We start from the raw sequence: 22,100 nt of genomic DNA, 5'->3' as shown, positions 1-22,100 counted from the left end.
CCACAATGTGGACACTCGCCTCTCTCGGCGATCATTTCCACCATGGCGATCGAAGTGACTCGTGTGGTCACAGGGTCGATCGCGTCCTCGTCTAGAAAAGCCCAAACGCCTCTAGACCGGCTCGTATCATCTCGAAATCTCTTCGATGCTTGTTGAAGAGACTTTCCGAGGACCTCTTCGAAATTCTCCGGTTCCCACATCAGCTTTTTGTTTCTCCTTTCTAAGCTCTTGACTTTACAAGCTCGCTCAACAAGTACCACGAACTCTCGTATCTCGAGAATGCCAACAAACATCCTTATATCATCATTCAGCCCATCCTCAAGCGTTTACACATAATAGCTTCGGACGAAATGCATTCTCGCAGCGTCTGGCTAAGCCTCACAAACTTTCGTTCAGAGTCGGTAAGCGGACATAGAACCTTGCTTAAGATCAAGAAATTCCTCCGCTTTTGGTCGATGAATCTCGATCGATATACTTTTTTGAACTCGGTTTGAAAGAATTCCCAAGTCACTTGCTCTCTAGGCACCACAAGTCGAGTACTCCACCAATAGTAGGTGGACTCGCGTAGCAAGGAGATGGTACACTTTAAGCACTCATCGGGTGTACAGGATAGCTCATCAAGCACCGGATAGTGTTATCTAACCAAAATTCAGCTCGCTCGGCATCATCATCATCCGTAGCCTTAAATTCAGTGGCCCCATGTTTTGAATCCTATCGATTGGGGCTTACTTGACCTTATTTGGTCGATCACCGGAGGTATTGTAGGTCTTGGGGTTGCATTTGTCGGGAATGGAGGTTGTGGAACAGTAGTGTTGGTTCGAATGTATTGATTAAACCATTCGTTCATCACACTATAAAAGGCTTGCCTAGCCTCGTCATTAGGATTGCTGGCCATAGGTTGAGAGTCCGCATGGCGCTGTCCCTTGCGCGGAGCAGCGCCACACTCTCCACATCATCAGCTATCGCTCGGTTGGGATCGGGATCCATTGCTATAAACAAACTCAAAGTTGAATTGTCAGAAATCATCACACTATCGATTCATCATTTAATGGCATGTATAGCTAGACCCCAAACACATCACGGTAGTCCTAGAATCGACTAAACCGTGGCTCTGATACCAATAAAATTGTAACACCTCAAACCCGAGACCATCGCCGGTGTCGGACCCGAGGGGTTAACAAGCCAAGTTCACATGTTTTGCCCACCAATTTGACATTTCCAGTCAGGCTGGAAAACTGCGTCACTGTCGCCTTAAAAATCATATCTCGAGTTTCAAAACTTGGAAACTGGTTTCGTAAATTTTCCCTGAATTTAGACTCATATATCCATCCATGGATTTATTTCTAGGATTTTTGGTCGGGCCAATTGGTACAGTTTATTAGTTAAAGTTACCCATGTTACAGGGATTGACTGCTCTGACCTTCGCGCGGTATAACTTGAATATCTCTCTATACAGGGCTTTAATGCTGGTGTCGTTTATTTCTAATGAAACTAGACTCAAAATGGAATCTGTACATATAAGGTATGTCTCCTAATTCTTTTTGGATAATTTATAGTGAATTTTTAAAGTTGCGACAGGGAACCCAGAAACCATTCTGGCCCTGTCTCACAATAGCTTTAATATCTCTTAACCTGTAACTCCTATGACCATTTCGTTTCTTCCATATGAAAATAAACTCATCAAGGTTCATTTACATAGCTTATTCACTATTTAATTCCATTCCTATGAATTTTGGTGATTTTTCACATTCACGCCACTGCAGCTGGCAGCATCTGTTTTAAGGTAGGGCTTACCTATTTGGTAGTCTCCATGAATCAACTAGTCTTGCCATACATAGGTTCATATATGATCATTTTAACCATGCCAATGGCTGATCATATGACCAACATTCCCATTTCAAGCCATAGCCACATCATGACACCAAATATATACATACAAACCACAATTAGTCTAAGTTCATGCTTCCTTTTCGAGCCATTTTCGCATGGCCGTACATACTTACATTACAACATATTTAACAAACAAGCGGTAGTCCTATACATGCCATTTCAAGTTCAACCAAGAATTTATACCAAAATGGGGCTTGATAGTGTGGATGACTTGACTTCAACGATCCCGAATCCGATTGCTATCGGCGAAATCTAGAAAAGCGAGAGCCAAAGCAATGAGTAAGCATTTTATGCTTAGTAAGTCTCAAGGAATATAATCAACTCTAATTACAGCAATACATTCACATAGTTAAATGCATCATTTCATTAATGCACATTCACATAATCATACTTACTTCACCATCCCAACTCTTATGTTCATACACAAATAACGGCTTCATTAAGGCCGATAACTCGTTCCATCATAGGAGCGGATATTCACACGCTCTTACTCCTAGCGCATAAAGCACACACCGCACTTACCTTGTCATTGGGAAATTTCACAAGTGCATTAGCTGAAATTTTCCAGCAAGCTTATAATTTTCAAATCACATACCTTCGAGTTTAACCGGATGTCGCTACTCGATCAATCGCCTTGGGACATAGCCGGTTATGGTAACCCGCACCAAGGCCTACGGGACTTAACCCGGATATCACGATTTGCACAAATGCCTTGGTCTTAGCCGGATAGAATGACTCGCACGAATGCCTTGGTCTTAGCCGGATGTAGCCACTAGCACAATTGCCTTCGGTCTTAACCGGTTATAATTTCCAGCATAATTGTCTTCGGGCTTAGCCGGATATCAATCAATTTCTCATGCACACATACATCAATAATCATTGGACATACACATTTATTTTCGTTACTAAGGCTCAAACACAATTATAGTCACTAACATAATCGCCCGGGACTTAGCCGGGTATCATTGAATACTCATACACACATAAATCAATAATCAATACATCCATATTTCATTCCACATAATTCAAGTAAGGTCACTTCTTGAGGACTTACCTCGGATGTTGTCGAATGGCTTTTACGGCTATTCGATCACTTTTCCTTCCCTTGTCCAATTGTGGCCCTCTAAGCTCTTGAGCTAATTCAAACAAATTCAATTTATTAAAACCTCATTGTGCTAGCTTTTGGCGAATATGACAAGGAGTTTAAATGGTCATATGGCCACCCTTTAGCTTGAATACACAATGGTCATGCACATTTTATACTACATCAAGCAATTCAATACAATTTATTCGAGCATTAAGGAAATGCTAAGGCCTTCAATAGGCTACCCAAGGCGAATATTCATGTACATGTTGAGGTCAATTTTGCACTTAATACCTCACAAAAACAGCATGCAATTTACTAATTAATGCTTTGCACATTGTGGCCCAAAACTTATAATATAGCATCAAGCACTTATATGTGTGCTAGGCGAATTGTGCTTGCAATTTCACAAGCATTCTTCCACATCTTCTTCTTTAAACCAATATATTCATCACTTAGTTCATAACCAAACATAATGTGCAATCATATATATGCATATATGAGCATGGCAATTTCAAGGTGTCCATAGCCATCCAAAACACAAATTTTAACTAACATGCAAGAAGCATGAAACATGCTCAAGAATGCATCATGGCGAATATGACAATCATGCTCCTTTTCAACTTCAATCATGATAAAACAAAGAGAAAACTCAAAATCTTACTCAAGAGTAGACAATCCATCATTGCATGCATCATCATCAAGCTTCACACTTAGCATGCAATGGCTTTATCACCATAACAACTTTGGCCAAATACCATTTCCATGGCATAACAAAGATTTAAGCCATGGCTAACATGCACATCAAGTTAGCAACCAAAACATGCATGAAACTCCCAACACAACCTCATACATACCTTAATCTTGATGCAAATTTAGCCAAATCTCCTTCTAGATCTCTTCTAAACCAAGCATGAAGCAAAAATCCTCCCCTTTTCCTTAGTATTTTCGCCAAGAAGTGAAAATGGATGAACAAAATTTCCCTCTCTTTTCCTCTACTCACGGCAACAAGGGCATCCAAGCTCATCTTTCTCTTTTTTTTTTCATTTTTTATGCTTATTTTTATTATAATACTTCCTACATAACTCACTAGCCAAACATGTTGGAAACATGTTTTCCTTGCCCATCATGCCCACCTTGGCCGCCACTATAGTCAAATTTGGGGAATTTGACATGCAAGGACAACATTTCCTAGTGTGCATCAATAGGCCACTTCCACATTTGCCTATCTCAATTCTAAATTTTCTCACACAAGTCCTTTCTAGTGAAATTCACCCTTATAACACTAAATCAATCATCATAAAATGTCATACATGAGCACACACATATTATAGGCATCAAAATAAATTTTTAATTATTTTTATGCCTCGGTTTTGTGGTCCCGAGACCACCTTCCGACTAGGGTCAATTTTGGGCTGTCACAGAAACAACCCCTAGTTAACTTTCTACATTCTTCCCTATGTCTGTTTCCACAATATTCACATTCTGGAATTTCAACGTTCTAAGCTGGGCTTCTGATATTGCCAATTGATACAATAGTTTGTCTCTTTCGACTTCTGTTTCCTCTTTCTGATCTTGAACTGAATCTTCCACTACCACGAGATTCTTTCGATCGTTTGAATTATAGACTTGAACTAGCAGTTCCAGGATGTTTTCCAGCTGAACGGACAGTTGTGGAATTTTTACTCTTCCCCAGTACTTGCTCAATCATTTTAGCTCTTTCTACTAAATCTACAAACTCTATAATCCGTAGAGGCATCAATTGCAGTTGGAACTCATCTCCCAGTCCTCTTAGAAATCACTTGCATCTGTCAGCTTCAGTCGGTAAAATTCAATTGCATATCTGCTTAGTTTCAGAAATTCCTGTTCATAATCCACTAAGGACATATCTCTTTGTTTCAGCATTAAAACTCCTGTTTTCGGTCTTCCATATATGTCTCTCCCAAATACTTCTTCTGAAATTCCCGTTGAAAAAATTCACAGTTTACCTGTTCTTCTGGTATATTCTGAATCATTGATTCTTACCATATGTAAGCCTCTTCTTGTAATAAAGAAACAACACATACTAAATTTTCCTTTGGTGTGCATTCTAATTGCTTCAAAATTCTCTTGGTAGTCTCTAACCAATTTTCAGCTATTGTTGAATCAGTTTCCTTTGATCCCCAAAATTTTGTAGCTCCATACTTTTGCAGTTCCTTAATAGGAACTCATCGGGTAGCAGAGGTAGAAATACTAGCAGGCATACTTCCTACTGCTCTTTGAAGAGTTTCAGCAATCATTCTAAATATTTCTGTATTATCCCTTCCAGTATTTGGTGGTTGGTTACCTACCGGGTTTACACTTAGGGTTGCAGATTCAGATTCATTTACATCACTTAATTCATCTCTACTATACATTTCTTGATCGGTACCCTCGATACTTTCGTCAGACATCTTTTACTCACTATAAAACAGAGTTAATTTATCAGTATATATAAATCAACATCCAATCCCGACTCACAGTTAACATAATAATAGCATGTACCTCTAGACTCAATTTCGAGCTCGATTTAGTCTTAGAATCGATTAAACCTAAGTAGCTCTGATACCACTAAATGTAACACCCCCTAACCTCAAACCGTCACCGGAATAGGGTTACGAGGCATTACTGGACTTATACACTAGCATTTATACAAAACCGAGTCATAAATTTGCATTCCAAATCGAAACTTCTCAAGTTACACTATAAAGTCCCTAAAATGGGTCTACGGGACCTAATACATACTTTAGAAGTAATTCGGAAATAAACCGGCAACTTTGGAAATTTTACCTTGAAGATAGGGGCACACGCCCGTGTGGCCTGGGACATGGCCGTGTGGCTAGCCCGTGGGGTTCCCATGGCCATGGGCAGATCTGACTTGCACACACGACCATGGGGACAACCCGTGTGACATAAACAGAGAGCCACACGGCCTGAGCACACGCCCATGTGACTTGGCCTTGTGAAAACATGATTTTTTGACCATTTTTAAGCTATTTTCACATGCTAAACACATCTAATTCACGCCCAAACATTTACTAATAGTTCTTAAATCAAATATCATTCATTATGCCATTCAAACTCAACAAATATTCATTCATTCACTTCAATACTTCTTAAGGATTATGTACCACAATTCATATCAAAATTATACTGTATTATCATACTAGTCAAACTCATATAAGTTTAATTTCCAAAATATGCATATTTCATACCATCTTTCATGCTCATTCTTATCATTTACAAAATAAAATATTATCAACCTAGGTACATGCCATTTTACCAAAAGAAAGGTACTTTACCACTTTGAGTTCGGGATTAGCTTGGATGCTGAGTTCTTAATTTTATTTTGTACCTAATCCTGCGTACGGAAAACAAACCTTACGCTGAGTATACACTCAGTGGTATTGCTATAAACTAATGCTTAGAACAATAATAAGTCGTATATATGTATTGTAACTCAAAACATTTACTTTCATAACCTTAATAGCTTAATCTATTGTCTTCATCTTATAACTCTTAAATGTAATTAAGCAATTCCTTATATATATGTCATATCATTCGATACCTTTTAATAATCATATAACAGTCACAGTCACATAATCAATAGCAATCAGTATTTGTCTTCAGTACTTTCATTTACCCCTATTAATATAACTCGGACCTAAAAGGATACACAGATCCAACCTACACGCTGGGGATAATATACAATGTTTTATCGGCCGAAACCGGAATACACCGTAGGGTAACAAAGAATGATAATAGTAATGATCATAGTCAGCACGAAGTACCTACTCATGAACGAATCCAAAACAGTCACAGTAGTCGACACATATAGTGTCTCATCGACACACAGTTAAAATATCTCTAAACACTTCCAATCCTATGGCATGCCAATTGTATCCGACCAGCCCGACACTGTTAATAGGGTATTCAAATTGTTTCATTTCAATACAGAAGTAGTAACAGTTTCCATTATATTATTCATTATACATTCTAAATATTAAAAATAACAATTACATTGTATTAAATCATTAAGCATAGTTTATAGAAATAAAAACCGAAATTCTCGAGTTTACTCGATATCCTCGTTCACTTTCACCTTTCCCTTTTTCAATGACGTTTCCGGTGCTACGTTGGCTACATAAAATTTAACATTTAAAATTATCAATGTATGTTATTTAATAACACACTCTTTTATTTCCATGTAGCTTTTACATAAATTCCAAGTTAGTCCTTCCACAATAACCATTCTTTTTCTTCAAAATAAATCCTATATTTTCATTCAATTATCACTTTAAACAAGTTTCAACTCTTCATATTCAATATAAAACATCAATTCTACAATTTAGACAATTTAGTCCCTACTATAACAAAACTTATATCTCTTTTATTATTTAATCATTCTCCCACTTCTAACTTGAATTTCTATCATTTTATCTCATAATTCTTCAATTTATACAACTTAATCAATATATAAAAATTCACTATCTTCCTAAATTTCAACATAATTCAAATAGTATTTCTTCCTAGGATTCTATAGACACCAAAATTATAAGAAAAAGATTAAATTGACTTACCAATCAAGTTTGAAATCTTAAAACCCTAATTTTCCTTTTCTTTTCTTTCCCTTTTCCTTCTTTCTTTCCCTACTAATCGTGCCTTCTTTCTTTCTTTTTTATGTTTTATTTCTTTTATTTAATCAATATGTTATAATTATATAATATAATATATTTTACTTTATATTATTATTTACTTATATAATAAGTAAATACATATATATTCATACATTTGTACCAATTAAAATAATACACATGTATTTATACTTATCACACACTTGTCATATAGGCTTATTTGCTAATTTAATCCCTTGACTTTTCTATAGTTTATAATTAAACTTTCACACTATATTCAATTTAATCCATATACTTAATTAACCCTAATTAAGCTAAATTTACTTAATTAAAATCTAATTAACCTCTCACTTAATTTGGTAAATATTTCTAATAAATATTTACGAAACTAATTTTCAAAATCGAAAATCCAAAAACTCACTTTTCCAATGACCTTAAAATTTGGGTCGTTACATTTTCTCTCAAAAAACAATGAATGACGCGACGCCGAAAATCATTTTGTCGACGCTAAAAGCTCGTGTGCCTAGCCGTGTGAGCCACAAGGGCGTGTGGGCCCATTTTCAGTAAACTCTAATTAGGACCATAATTTGAAGTGGGTGTAACACCCTCTACCCGTATCTATTGCCGGAATAGGTACGAGGCATTATCGGAGTTTACTGAATATTTTTAGATAATTCTGAGTCATTTATTATTCATATTTTGAAAATAATCATAACGTCTCTCTATTGTGCCCTCGAAGCCCCAAACATACATTAAAAATCAACCAGAATTAAATCGGGATCATAAAAAAAAATTCGCAAAATCTTAAATTTTATTTTCATCTAAGTACTTACCATTTCAATACTACTTATAATTAAACATGTTACCATTCAATCAATAGCTTGACACTTGTCTAAACGTCAAACAACATCATTGTTAGTATGCTTGCATATATTTCATATAAATTCAACATTTATATACTTATTTTCTCAACATGTTACACTTGAGTTTAATAATTGTCTTTACTTACATAATTTCCTTGTATCAACATATCAAAGATAATCATATATGTACATGTCATGAAACATATCATTCTCTTACAGTTTCTTCATATGTATATATCAATCATTTCGTTATATCAATATTTCATGCACCATCATTTCCATATATTTTATGTATATTTATTCCGTAAAGTTTATATCAAACTTAACATAAATTATATTCCATGTACTTATTCTTATTTTGTTTATCTATCTTCATAATTATTTCATACAACTATTTTGTACATATATTTCCATATGACCAGTTCTTGTAAACATTTCACACAACTATTTCATATAACCATTCATCATCTGATACATATTACCTGAATATCAATTGTTCAATAGATGTCATCGTGTCTCCCATCCACGGTCTTATTTATCTTTGACATGATGCCATAGTGTCTTTCAACTATGGTCTTACTCATTTTTTGTCATGTTGCCATGGTATCTTTCAACCATGGTCTTATTCATTTCATGTCACGCTGCCATGGTATCTTTCAACCATGGTCTTATTCATTTCCAATCATGTTGCCATGGTATCTTTCAACCATGGTCTTATTCATTTCATATCGGGTTGCCATGGTATCTTTCAACCATGGTCTTACACATTTCATATCAGGTTGCCATGGTATCTTTCAACCATGGTCTTACACATTTCATATCAGAGAGCACACTCCCGCGAACCTCATCCTTACAGTGGGATTACCAGTCCAGGCTAAATCTCCTGTAATATAAGCTCATAAAGTATTGTCGGGATTACCAGTCTAGGCTAAATCCCCTGCAACGACAATTACTCTAATGAGCTTGGATCTAAATTACCAGTCCAGGCTAAATTCAGACCCTAATTTGGATTACCCGTTCGGGCTAAATCCATTTACACGTATTCTTCGGGAGGGCTATATCAGGATAGGATCACCCGTCCGGGCTAGATCCTTTTTACCGTCAATTCCTTTTCAGTGATCCATCAAAATTTACTTTTATTCAACCGGGATTTCTTCTCCTTTTTATCAAATATATCAATGTTCCATCAATTTTCATACAATGAACATTCAAATTATTTTCACATCAATAACATACATTTCAAACATTTAAGAATATAATTCAAGTTACACGAACTTACCTCATTGCTTGTTTGTGTTTATAATTTCATTAATCCGATATCTTTTCTTTTCTACGATCAAGTCTCATATTTGAGTCGTCCGGATCTTTATAAATAAATTTGGTCATCATTTTCATTCATTTCATATTCTAATGCATTTAATTAATGCTCTAGGGAAAATTACCATTTTGCCCCTAAACTTTTAATTAATGACGATTTCATCCTTAGGGTCAGGGAAAATAAAATTCTTGCAATTTAATCCTTATTTCCAGCTATTATTCTCATATGTATTGATAACAGTTCATGAATTCTATAAAATATCAGAATTTTCCATAATTTCAACACTTTTCAATTTAATCCCTAAAACATGTTTTCCCCCGATCTTGAACTAAATTAATAATTTCAGTCAATTTTTTAATTTAAATAATAAAATAATCCATTTCATGCAATTTGGTCATTTCTGACATTTTTACAAAATTGCCCATAAAGTTTTACTTTTATTTAATTTAGTCCCTGAGCCTAAAATATACAAATTAGTCATGCTAGATGAATATTCATACATATTTTTCCTCCTCCTCCTCTCCATTCCACATCCTTAATGTAGATAACACACTTGTAAGTAACATTATCCATAATTTTTATTATTTACTTTTATGAACAATCAAGCTATCTATCTGCGTCATAGTCACTAAATTATTTATAGCTGGAGTTATAGAACTCAAAATTAAGATCCGCTAATTTTCCTTGAAACTAAACTCATATATATTCTTACCATAAAATTTTAAGAATTTTTGGTTTAGCCAATAAGTACAGTTTATTCTTTAAAGTTACCCCTGTTCTGCTGTCTGACAGTTCTGGCCCTTCTTCACTAAAAATTAATTATCTCCTCGTACAGAATTCGAATGATGTTATCGTTTGTTTCTATTGAAAATAGACTCATTTAGGATTCTAAAAATATAAATTTAAACCTATAATTATTTCTATCCAATTTTTTATGATTTTACAAAGTCAGAAAAGGGGAGCCCGAAATCATTCTGACCTTGTCTCACAAAATTCATCATATCTCATGGTTTACAATTCCATTGCTTACATAATTTCTTCTATAAGAAACTATACTTAATAATATTTAATTTAATATTTTATTCATCCTATAATTAGATTCTACAATTTTTGATGATTTTTCAAAGTTAAACTACTGCTGCTGTCCAAAACTGTTTTAGTACAAGATATTAATTACCATGTTATAACACCCTTATTTTCTTTTTCTACACCTTTTCTCTTCACTAACATATCAAGAACATAGGACCTTATGTAAGAAAACTCTACTATAACATTATTTCCATGCTTTGTCAATAATAACAAACTTAAAAACATATTGAAATCTTGATATACTTACCTTGTTCTATTGATACTAATCTTTAACTTGATTTTCTCTCTCCTCCAGCTTCTATTTCTTGAATCCAACTTGATATTCTAACTCCCCATGGTCTCCTTAACATTTTTTCTCTCTTAGTAGCTATGTAAATTCTTTTGATTTCTAGGTGAAAATGGTGAATTTTTGGTGGAAGGACCAAATTGTAAAGAAAACAAAATTTCTTTCTTTTCCTTCTCTTCTAACGTTGGTTGCATGGGAAAGGAAATGTGATGTTAATTCTTCATCTTTCTTTCCTTTTATACTAAATAAATAATAATATAATAATAATAAACATCTCATAAAAATATTAATAAAATAATATTTATCTAATTAATTAATTTAAAATATCATCAACATAATCATTACATTCTAGAATTCTCTCTCTTACTAATTGGCCATTTTGTCCTTCATGATCTATTAGAATTCCATCATTGAGTCATCACTTAATTTGGTAAAATTGCGATTTAGTCCCTCATAATTTTTTACCTATTTAATTTGGTCCTAATTCATCAATTTTTCTTGGTTTCTAGATCATTCCACCCTTAAAATATTTGCACCATTAGTCCTTCAAATTTTTTATATTTACACTTCAACTCCTTAAATTTTGAGTATTTACTCTTGTGCAACAAGACTTTTCTCATCTTTGCAATTTAGTCCTTTCTTGAATTAATATATCATAATATACTTCCCAATATTGACATAACTCAAAAATTCCCTTTTTGTCACTTTATTTCCTTATTTTACTATATCACGGATAATATTTTACTGTAAAAATTTTCGGGGTATTACAGTGGATATCAAGGTTAGCTATTTCATAGGGTTTGTTAGGCGGTAAATATGATTTTGATACATGTAATCTAATATTATGCTTTTGCATGTGTGACTTCTACAAGTATGTTAGCATGTACTGATGTGTAACACATGCATGTGTAACGTATGTGCATTGGGGTGGGATAATGACGTGATGGAGGAAGTGTGGCAATTTAATTATCTGTCTTATTTGGTGGTTTTAACCACATATTTGTTCGAGTGGTTTGACCATATTTATCTTATTCTGGTGGATTACCACACTATTTCTAGCAACTTATCTATACTATTCTAAAAAGTGACATACGCTCACTTATAGCTGTGTGGGGTTGGATGAGTATTTATTACCCTAATTGATGTATAGGGATGGACGGAGATGGTGTGTGACGGATGGGGGTAGGATTTGTATCTATTCAGTATTAAATGTTGCATCGCATAATATGCCATGTCATTCGCATCTGATATGGTAATTATGCTGCATTGCATCATATGTCATGCTACGTATTTTTTTCAGTTTCTGACTTCTATGTGAATTGTGATATCTGTTCTACTTTTAAGGGCTGAATTGCACACTAATTTTGTTAGCTCACACTTTTATTTTTGACTTCTTAGGTGAACAACAAATTTAGGATCGGGCGGCACACTGGAGCTTGGATTGATTTTCTGGATAATACCATAAAACAATTTATGTTTAATTCTTTTCTTAACTATAAATCTGTTTTTGGACTTTGCTTTATGGTTTTTGTTCATTTTATCAAATTTTGATCTTTTAAACGTAAAACTGCATAATCAAACGAATTATTAAAATAAAAATAGGTTTTCAAAGTTAAAACTCTGAAAATTTTCTGCTTGTATACTAAATAAGTGATTAAGGGCTAGTTTGGCAATGCTTTTGAAAAGTGTTTTTGAAAAGTGCTGTGAAAAAGTGTTTTTTAGAAGTGCTTTTGAAAATTTTGATTTAAAATTTGAGTGTTTAGCATTCTTTGTCAAAAAGTACTTTTGAGAAATAAAATGTCCATTTTAGACATGTTATTATCAAGTAACAAATATACATTTAAATAATATTTAAATTAGTTAATATTATTATATTTTAGTAAGAATATAAAAATTTATTATAACTTCTTGTTAATATTTTAATATATAAAATATAAATTTAAAATATTTTAAGCAATAAATATTAATTATTTATAAAATTTAATTAGAATATATAAAATATATTTTAAATATTTAAATATAACTATTAAATATTTGTAATTAGTATTTTAAAAATATTTTTTATTTTAATTAATGATTTTAACACATTTGTAATTAAGTACCAAGAAAAAAAAGGGGAAGTACTATGTTATTGGAGGGGTGAAAAAGTAATTAAGCACTAAAAGTGCTTTTAGGAGAGGAAAAGCTAAAAATTTTAGCTTCTCATTTTTAGAAGTGTTTTCAAAAGACTTCGAAAAGTTTAAAATTTCAAAATAAAAGAAATTGTTTTGCATGACTTTTTTTCCAGAAGTGCTTTTAGAGCCAAAAGTGCTTTTGAAAAGTAATGCAGAACTGGCCCTAAGTGATTTTACTGTAAAATAAATGTTTTCGAGTATGAGATTTTTTAAAAACACATAAAAGATTAGCTAAAATTAATGTTTTCTGACCATTAGTTTTCCAAATTTTCATTTTTCAAAATAAGATGTGCTTCGAGATAAATGGCTAAAGTTATTAATTTATCAATGTAACATTCATAATTCGATCATAATTTCTAGACTGGATGTGGGTATTACATTATTTTAACTTGAATGATTAGTTTATATATAGAGATTAATTTACTATTTTTAAGTTAAAAATAAAATGTAATCTGATTTAAGGTAAATAAAAACTTTTATGGTAAAAAAATTCAATGATTAGGGTATCTCGCAGTAATAGTCATATAACATAGTTGAAAGTTGATTATGAAAGCCTACCTTACACTTACATTGTCATCTTTCCTTGAAAGAGTTGCCAAATCCAGATTGCATTATTTTTCCTTTAAGAAAGTATTCATTGATTTCCCACCCATTATTCAATCCCCACTACACAAAAACAACACCCCCCATGTGTAGTGTATTCTTTTTCCCCATTTTTTATTTTTATTTTTTGTATTTACCCTTTAAATCCCACTTTAAAACACCACCAGCTGGTACCATCCTCAAACTCACTTTGTTTTTATTCTTTTATAGAAGCCAAAGAAAAAAAAAATCCCATCTTTATAGTCGTTCTCTTTCTCCCGGGTTATTTCAATCTGCTACATTGGGTACCCAAGCACTAAACTTTCTCCCTGGATTCCTCTTTAGTAAGGTTAGTTCCCTGCATTTTGTCAGCTCTCATTGTAGTTTTAAGTTTTTCTTTTGTTAAAGTTCCATTCTTTAAGTCTTTCTAAGTTCTAAAGATCCTTTTTCTTTCAAGTTATCTGAGTTTTTAAGTTATATCCAGATCTTTGCTTGACTTTTTTTTGTTGATGTTCCTTGTTTTTGGTTCTTGAAGAACTTGGCTTTAAAGTACCCAGCAAAACTATAGTTGTGTTCAAGCCATTTGTAGATTCAAAAGAGTAATTTTGATCTGTTTTTTTTTTTTTTTTATTATTACTTGAGCCATTTGGTAAGCTGTAATTTAGTGGAGGAGCTCAAGAACAACAAAATGATTAAAGATACACACACACACGCATATATATATATATATGTTTAATTCTATGTAATCCATATTTGCATTGTCTTAGATCCTGTTTTAAGCTTGTTGTTTCATTATGGTTGACTAGTGTTTTCATTATTGGATTTGTTGGATGAGCTAATCAAGATCTGACTTTTCATTTCATTCCATTCCATTCATTGGAGATTTGGTTTTATTTACAAGGGTTAAATCACTGTTTGGTTCTGAAGTTAGCAAGGGGTCTAAATTTTTTCTTGTCCAAGTTAACTCCTTAACTTAACAATTGCTTCGACATTGGGGTTTGAAATTTTATTTTGTCCAATTTAATCCCTAAAATTGACAATTGTTCCTGTATCGGAGCTTGAACTTGCAATTAGTCTCACGTTGGGCTTGAACTTTAGAGTTTTCAAAGAGTAACTTGGAGCGAGAATAATTACCAAGGTTAGGGCCTAACTTAAAAAAAAAGTTCAAACAAGTGCCAAATTCAAGGCCTAACTTGTACCAAAAACAAAATTCAAGCCCCAATGTGGGCAAAGTTACCAAGATCAGATCCAAAAAAGTGATTTAACCCTGTTTATAATGCATTATGCATAAGATAGAACCCTGAGATTCTGATCTAGATTGTGATGTAGCTGATCTTAGGGAATTGTTTATTATGTTGTTCATAATGTAGATTTCACCATTAGTTGCAATATGATTGTGAAATATTTGATTCTTGTAGGAATTTGGAGTTGGTGGTGGTAAAAAATGGAGTTTTCCAGGGTTTCTATGATTAGTTGTTTTGCATTTCTCTTGTGCTCCTCCTTGGCATATGGTGCCTCTAGTCCTCCAGCTCCTATGGCAATGAGTCCCAGTCCGACACCGACACCGGCACCAGCACCTGCACCGGAATATGTAAACCTAACTTATTTGCTCTCTGTGGCTGGTCCATTTCACACATTCCTCAACTACCTTGAATCCACTAAAGTCCTGGATACTTTCCAAAACCAAGCCAACAACACTGACCAAGGCATTACGATTTTCGTGCCAAAAGATAGTGCCTTCAAAGCTCTTAAGAAGCCTTCATTATCAAATCTCACTAATGACCAGCTTAAATCACTCATCCTTTTCCATGCCATGCCCAAATTCTACTCTCTCGCGGACTTCAACAAGCTTAGTACCAAAGGCCCTGTTAGTACCCTCGCCGGTAGCCAATACAGTTTGAACTTCACAGACAATTCCGGCACTGTTCACCTCGATTCTGGATGGAGCAAAACGAAAGTTTCCAGCGCTGTTCACTCAACTGACCCTGTTGCCATATACCAAGTCGATAAAGTCCTTCTTCCAGAGGCTATCTTCGGAACTGACATTCCTCCAATGCCACCAGCTCCTGCCCCTGCTCCCGATATTAGCCCAGCTGCAGATGCTCCATCAGCAGAAACCAAGGGAAAAGGTTCTTCATCCAAGGCCGAACCTTCAACTTCATCATCCCATAGGATCATGAACTTTGGGACATGGAATCAGCTGGTTTTGGCATTGTTCGGTGGGTGGGTGATGTTCTTCTAAGTTCAAAGGGACTTTCATTTCGAGTCTAATTTATGTTCATGTTGGAGAGAAAATCATATTTGGGTTTTTCAATTTACTTTTGATTTTTAGAACCATTTTTTCATTTATATGTTATGGAGAGATTATTATGTGTTGAAAAGAATGTGAGTTCTTGTTTTGCAGTTACTATTTTTTTTTTTTAAATTGAGTTTCTCAATTTACTTGAATAAAGTTAGCAAATTTCAAGTTCTCAGTTGCGTAATTAGTATATTGCAACAAATATGTTGTTCGGTATGGCCATCATTGAAAAGGGTAAACTACACTTAATATCATTAAACTATTATTAAATTCATGGTTTAGTCACTCAACTTTAAAAAATTACAAAATGTCACTATAAAAAATTACAAAATGTCACTAGATTATTTTAAAAGTTTTCATTTAAGTCACTGAGTTGTTAAAATTGTTATTATATGGCTTTTTTTGTTCACATAGTTTGCACTAATTGAAAATTTTTCTTCTCTTTTGCAATTCAATTTTTTTCATAAAATGACTTTAAATGTCACGAATTTACGAATTAAAATTCAAACAGTTTTTTTTTTTATAATCTTTGACACTAATTGTCAAATTAGCTTAGATTTAAGGTATGTTCTACTTGCCAAACTCACTATCAAATTTGTCGTACCAATCGTCAAATTGCCGCTTGCTCACTAGTTGAACTTTAAAGAAAAACTTAACAATCCAGTAACTTAAATTAAAACTTTTGAATAGTTCAATAACTTGAATAAAATTTTTTAAATAATTCAATGATCATTTTATAATTTTTTGAAGTTAAATGACCAAAACATGAATATATTAATAGTGAATGATCTTGGGTATAATTTATCAAATGAAGATAAAGTATGGATTGGAGCAATTTGGTGCTTAACCTTGGACTAAAGAGGAACATTTCTGAAATTTTATAATTAAAATATATAGGATATATTTTAGAAGTTAAAGTATGGTCTTCTCGCTCAGTTGGCTAGAGCGTGGTGCCAATAACGTGAAGGTCGCGGCAGTTTTAGGTAATCATGGTTTGAGTAGTGCGCAGAGATAATCATGGTTAGGGTCTGGTTCGAATCAGATTTCAATAGAATTTTAGGTTTAACTTTAGGTTTGGGTCTAGCTCGAAAAAATAGATCTAAAATTTTATCTAAGCTCGACACAAATAAAAATATTAAAACTCGAATCCAACTTGATCTGTCAAGATTAATTTTTTATAATATTTTATATAAAAATAAATTTAAAAATTATAATACATTAAATACACTAAAAAAATATAATAACACTAAAATAATATTAAAATAGGTATAACTTAACAATCAAATATGCAATATCCTAATTTTGGGCCTAGTCGGAATAGTGGTTTCGTGACCACAAAATCCGAGATATAAATAATTATTTTATGATTATTTTAAGGTCTATGATATGATTGCATGATTGTGTGAAAATTTCGTGAAGAAATTTTATGCATAAAGTGCTTAATTTGAAATTTGGGACTAAATTGAATAAATTGCAAAACTTGTGTTCTAGAAGTATTTTGCATAAAATTGAATTAGATTATTAATTAGAGGTCCTTAAAGAGTAATTTTACCAATTTCTAAGTCTATGGACAAAAATTGGACATGGATGGAATTTTGGAAAGTTTAGTAGTAAGGGCATTTTGGTCATTTAGGGTAAAATGAATTAAAATATAAAATTAAAAGCCAATTTTGCTCATCTTCAACCCCATGGCCGAATATAGCAAGGAGAAACCATGGCTAGGGTTTTCAAGCTTCCAAGCTCGATTGTAAGTCCGTTCTAGCCTCGTTTTTAATGATTTTTACGTTTTTGGAGTCCCTTAGCTCGATTTAGCTTATGCTAGCAATAATTTAACCTAGGGTTTATATTTGGAAAAATACCCATAGGTGAAATTTGTGTATTTTGGTGTTTTATGATAGAATATGAGGTTTTAAATTATGTTAGACAACTTGTGCTACTCGGTTTTAAGTGAAAACGAGCAAAGGGCTTAATCGGTAAAAATACCTAATAGTCATAAGTACATGTTAGAGTGAGAATTTGATGTTTCCATAGAAGGAAAAATGATCAGCATGTCATAAAACATAAGAAAATAGGCTGAATTTTAATTTACGAGCTTTGGGGCAAAAGTGTAAATATGCAAAAGTTTAGGGCAAAATTGTAATTTTTCCAAAATATGATTTTGGGTCAATTTGAATAATGTGAGTCCTAATTAGACTATATTTTAAATGATAGAGCAAGGAAAACTGAAATTGGGCTAAAATGGGGAAAATACCAAGTTGTGGACGAAATGGTAAAAATAGCCATTTTAGCATACGAGGTAAGTTCATATGTAAATGTTGGTAACATAGTTATTATTTTAAATGTTTTAATGTTTTTAAATGATATGATAATTATTATGAAATATTATACTTGTGATAATTGTTTGATAATATGTCAAATTATGTGATATACTTGGAAAATGTGAAATACTACCGAGTATCGGTATCGGCATTCCGTAGAAGATGGTTGAGACACATGATTGGGAAAAAGGTCCGTTGAACCTCAGGAATGGATTAGGATACAAGTGACATGTCTTTGGGATATTTGGGCATCCGAACTCGTTGAGTTGAGTCCGAGTTCACTTATGGACGCTGAGCGTCCGAACTCGTTGAGTTGAGTCCGAGTTCGTGAGATGTAACTAGGCATCCGAACTCGTTGAGTTGAGTCCGAGTTCACTTATGGATGCGAACGCCCGAGCTCGTTGAGTTGAGTCCGAGTTCACTTATGGGCGGGTTACATGGTAGCTTGGCTACATATGTGGCACTTATGTGCAAGTTATCCATGTATCCGAATTATATTCGATGTGTTCAACGGGTAAAGTTCTACTCAAATGGAGGAATACTCAAGATGAAAGGGACGTATTGGTAAGTGTTGTGAAATGGATATTTTGAACAGGTATGTACTTAACCCTCGGGTTGAAAACTCGATATAACAACAATATGGTAAGATGATAAATGAAAAGGTGATATGAATGTCTTGGTGATGATTATGCAAATGATGTTTTATGTTTGCTTATATGGTTATGTTACTTGCTATTTGCATGTGAGCTTACTAAGCATTTATGCTTACTCCTTCCTTTTCATTCCTTGTAGTGTTGACAAGCCAGCTCGGAAATCGGAAACGGTCGGAGGCACGCTCACACTATCCGTATACCATCTTGGCATAATGGCTTGTATATTTTGAGTATGGCATGTATAGCATTATAATCATTTTATATGTATGGTCTTATGATATGGTTATTGAGTGGTATGGAAATAGAAATGCTTGGTAATGATTAGCCATTGGAATGGCTAATCATGATCATATTTGGTATTATGTATGTCAAATTGCTAGCTAATCCATGGAAACCATGAAATAGGTAAAATTTACCATAAAATAGATTCAGACAGCAGCAGTGACGTGAGTTTAAAAAATCACTAAAAATAGTAGAAATGGAATTAAATAATGAATAAGTTATGGAATCGAAGTTTGATGAGTCTATTTTCATATGGAATAAGCAAAACAGGTATATGAGCTATATTTTATGAGATGTTTAAATTTTTGTGAAACAGGGCCAGAGCAATTTCTGGATCCCCTGTTCTGAATTTGGAAATTCACCATAAATTTTACAAAGATAATTAGAAGTCATGCTTTATATGTACAGATTCCTTATTGAGTCTAGTTTTATTAGAGATAAAAGGCATAGTCATTGAAGCTCTGTACAGGGAGATATCTGATTCGTAATACACAGAGGTCAGAGTAGTTGAACCCTGAAACAGGGGAGACTTTAACTAATAAACTGTACTAATTGGCCCAACCAAAATTCTAGAAAAAATTAGTAGATATATATATGAGTCTAGTTTCAGGAAAAATTTACGGAATTGGATTTCGAGTTTCGTAACTTGAGATATGATTTTTAAAGCGACTGTGATGCAGTTAGCCAGCTTGTCTGGAAATTTTAAAATGAATTGTATGAGCTGTTTAATTAATGAATTAAGTCCGTTAACACCTCGTGTTCGACTCCGGCAACGGTCTCGGGTACGGGGTGTTACAAAATATCTCTAAAATAATAGTAAAATTAATAATAAAACAGTAATTATATAATATCCAAACAACAACAAAATAGGGGTAATCTACAAAAAGAGTCACTTTTGTTTGCCTCAAGTTACATTTTAGTCACTTATGTTTGAAATGTTACGTTTTAGTCACTTATGTTATTATTTTGTTACGAAGTGATCACTCTACCGTTAGGTCCCGTTATCTCTCTAACGGTAATCCTACGTGGCAGTTCAACTAGATTTTAAGCGCCAACTTGGATTTCTAAATGGGATGAAAATAGATTTTTAATTAAAAATTTAATTAATTAAAATTTTTAAACCTAAACCTTTACTAAAAAATTTTTTTATCTCCTCTTTTTAATTTTTCTTCCATCTCTTCTTTTTTTTCAATGCTTTTTTTTACTCATTTGATTGGAAAAACTATTATTAAGATCAAAATAGTTGAAATTAAATTGACTGCTTCATAAAGATGGATTCAATGGAGGGTTCAGGTATGTCTTCTTTGCATTCCTCTAACTCTTTTATTCAATACTGAAAAACAAAAGATTAGATTTTTTATTGTTTAATGAAAACCCTAAATTAAAATTCTTGATATTTTCTTCTACTTTTTGAAATTGTTTGTAAACATGTATTTTATTTTGCGTCAGTAGACATCCCATAAAATGCAACCAGAAACATGTTTTCATGAACATGTTTCATTCAAGCTAATTTTAAAATTTTCAGAAAAGGGCTGTTACTTTCACTGTTCTTGTTCCTAATTATTATATTTTCTAGTTCTTTCACAGTTATTGAATAATTGGTTTCTCAATCAATTTTTTTTATCTGAATCAACTTGTATGTTCACAATATCTTTGTGGTATTCTAGATTATTCTTTCTTATTGTTGATTTCAACTATTTTGATCTTAATAATAGTTTTTCCAGTTAGATGAAAAAAAACCATTGAAAAAAAAAAGAGACAGAAGAAAAATTAAAAAGAGGAGATGAACATTAAGGTTTAGGTTTGAAAATTTTAATTAATTAAATATTTTTAATTAAAAATTTATTTTCATCCCATTTAGAAATCCAAGTTGGCACCTAAAATCTAGTTGGACTGCCACCTAGGATTGCCGTTAGAGAGATAACGGAACTTAACAGTAGAGTGATTACTTCGTAATAAAATAATAACATAAGTGACTAAAACGTAACATGTTAAATATAAGTGACTAAAATGTAACTTGAGGCAAACAAAAGTGACTATTTTTGTAGATTACCCACAAAATAATAACAATATTGTTATAAAATAAAGAGAGATGGAGAGAATAAAAAATAAAGAAAATATGAAAGCAATATAGAATGTATTTTTTTTGTTGAAAGCAACAGAGAATGTACTTCATTGATCAAAATGGGTAATTACAATACTTCATCAGAGTCTCTATTTATAAGCATAAGAAGTATAATTGAAATAGAGATTTAATTCTAATAACTATTAGAATTTAAAGTATATTAAAACTTTATCTTAATCATAATGGACATACACTTAATAAGATATTCATAACACTCCCCCTTGGCTGTCCATTGATAGATAATGTGCCTCGTTAAAACTTTATTAGGAAAAACCCTGTGGGATAAAAACCTAATGAAGGGAAAAGAGTACACAGTCTATAATATGCACAATATGCTGCCTCATTAAAAACCTTACCAGAAAAACTCAATGGGACAAAACCTTGATTAAGGAAAAAAAAAATGCAACGCGTATAAACATCACATATTTTCTCATATTCTACGTATTTAATCTTGAATACTAGTTTTTCACATGACTATTTGAATG

At 33.0% G+C, this 22,100-nt stretch overlaps 1 protein-coding gene and 1 long non-coding RNA gene across 2 annotated transcripts; both read left to right on the top strand.

Annotated features, from left to right (window-relative positions):
• Positions 1–13,950: 13,950 nt before the first annotated feature.
• LOC108458198 (fasciclin-like arabinogalactan protein 7) lies at positions 13,951–16,421 on the top strand. Its single transcript, XM_017757501.2, has 2 exons — positions 13,951–14,287; positions 15,357–16,421. The coding sequence occupies exon 2, from the start codon at positions 15,383–15,385 to the stop codon at positions 16,178–16,180; it is 798 nt and encodes a 265-aa protein (XP_017612990.1). The 5' UTR covers positions 13,951–14,287; positions 15,357–15,382; the 3' UTR covers positions 16,181–16,421.
• Positions 16,422–18,474: 2,053 nt separating this feature from the next.
• On the top strand, positions 18,475–19,631 carry LOC128295184 (uncharacterized). Its single transcript, XR_008285519.1, has 2 exons — positions 18,475–18,533; positions 19,348–19,631. It is a non-coding gene; the product is annotated as an uncharacterized LOC128295184 (long non-coding RNA).
• Positions 19,632–22,100: the final 2,469 nt, after the last annotated feature.

Source organism: Gossypium arboreum, chromosome 7 (assembly GCF_025698485.1).
Source record: "Gossypium arboreum isolate Shixiya-1 chromosome 7, ASM2569848v2, whole genome shotgun sequence".
Taxonomy (NCBI): domain Eukaryota; kingdom Viridiplantae; phylum Streptophyta; class Magnoliopsida; order Malvales; family Malvaceae; genus Gossypium; species Gossypium arboreum.
This window is presented reverse-complemented; position numbering and strand designations above follow the sequence as displayed.

Bases quoted from the DNA above. Each gene is read 5' to 3' on its own strand.
- LOC108458198 (XM_017757501.2), top strand. From the start codon at position 15,383: ATGGAGTTTTCCAGGGTTTCTATGATTAGTTGTTTTGCATTTCTCTTG.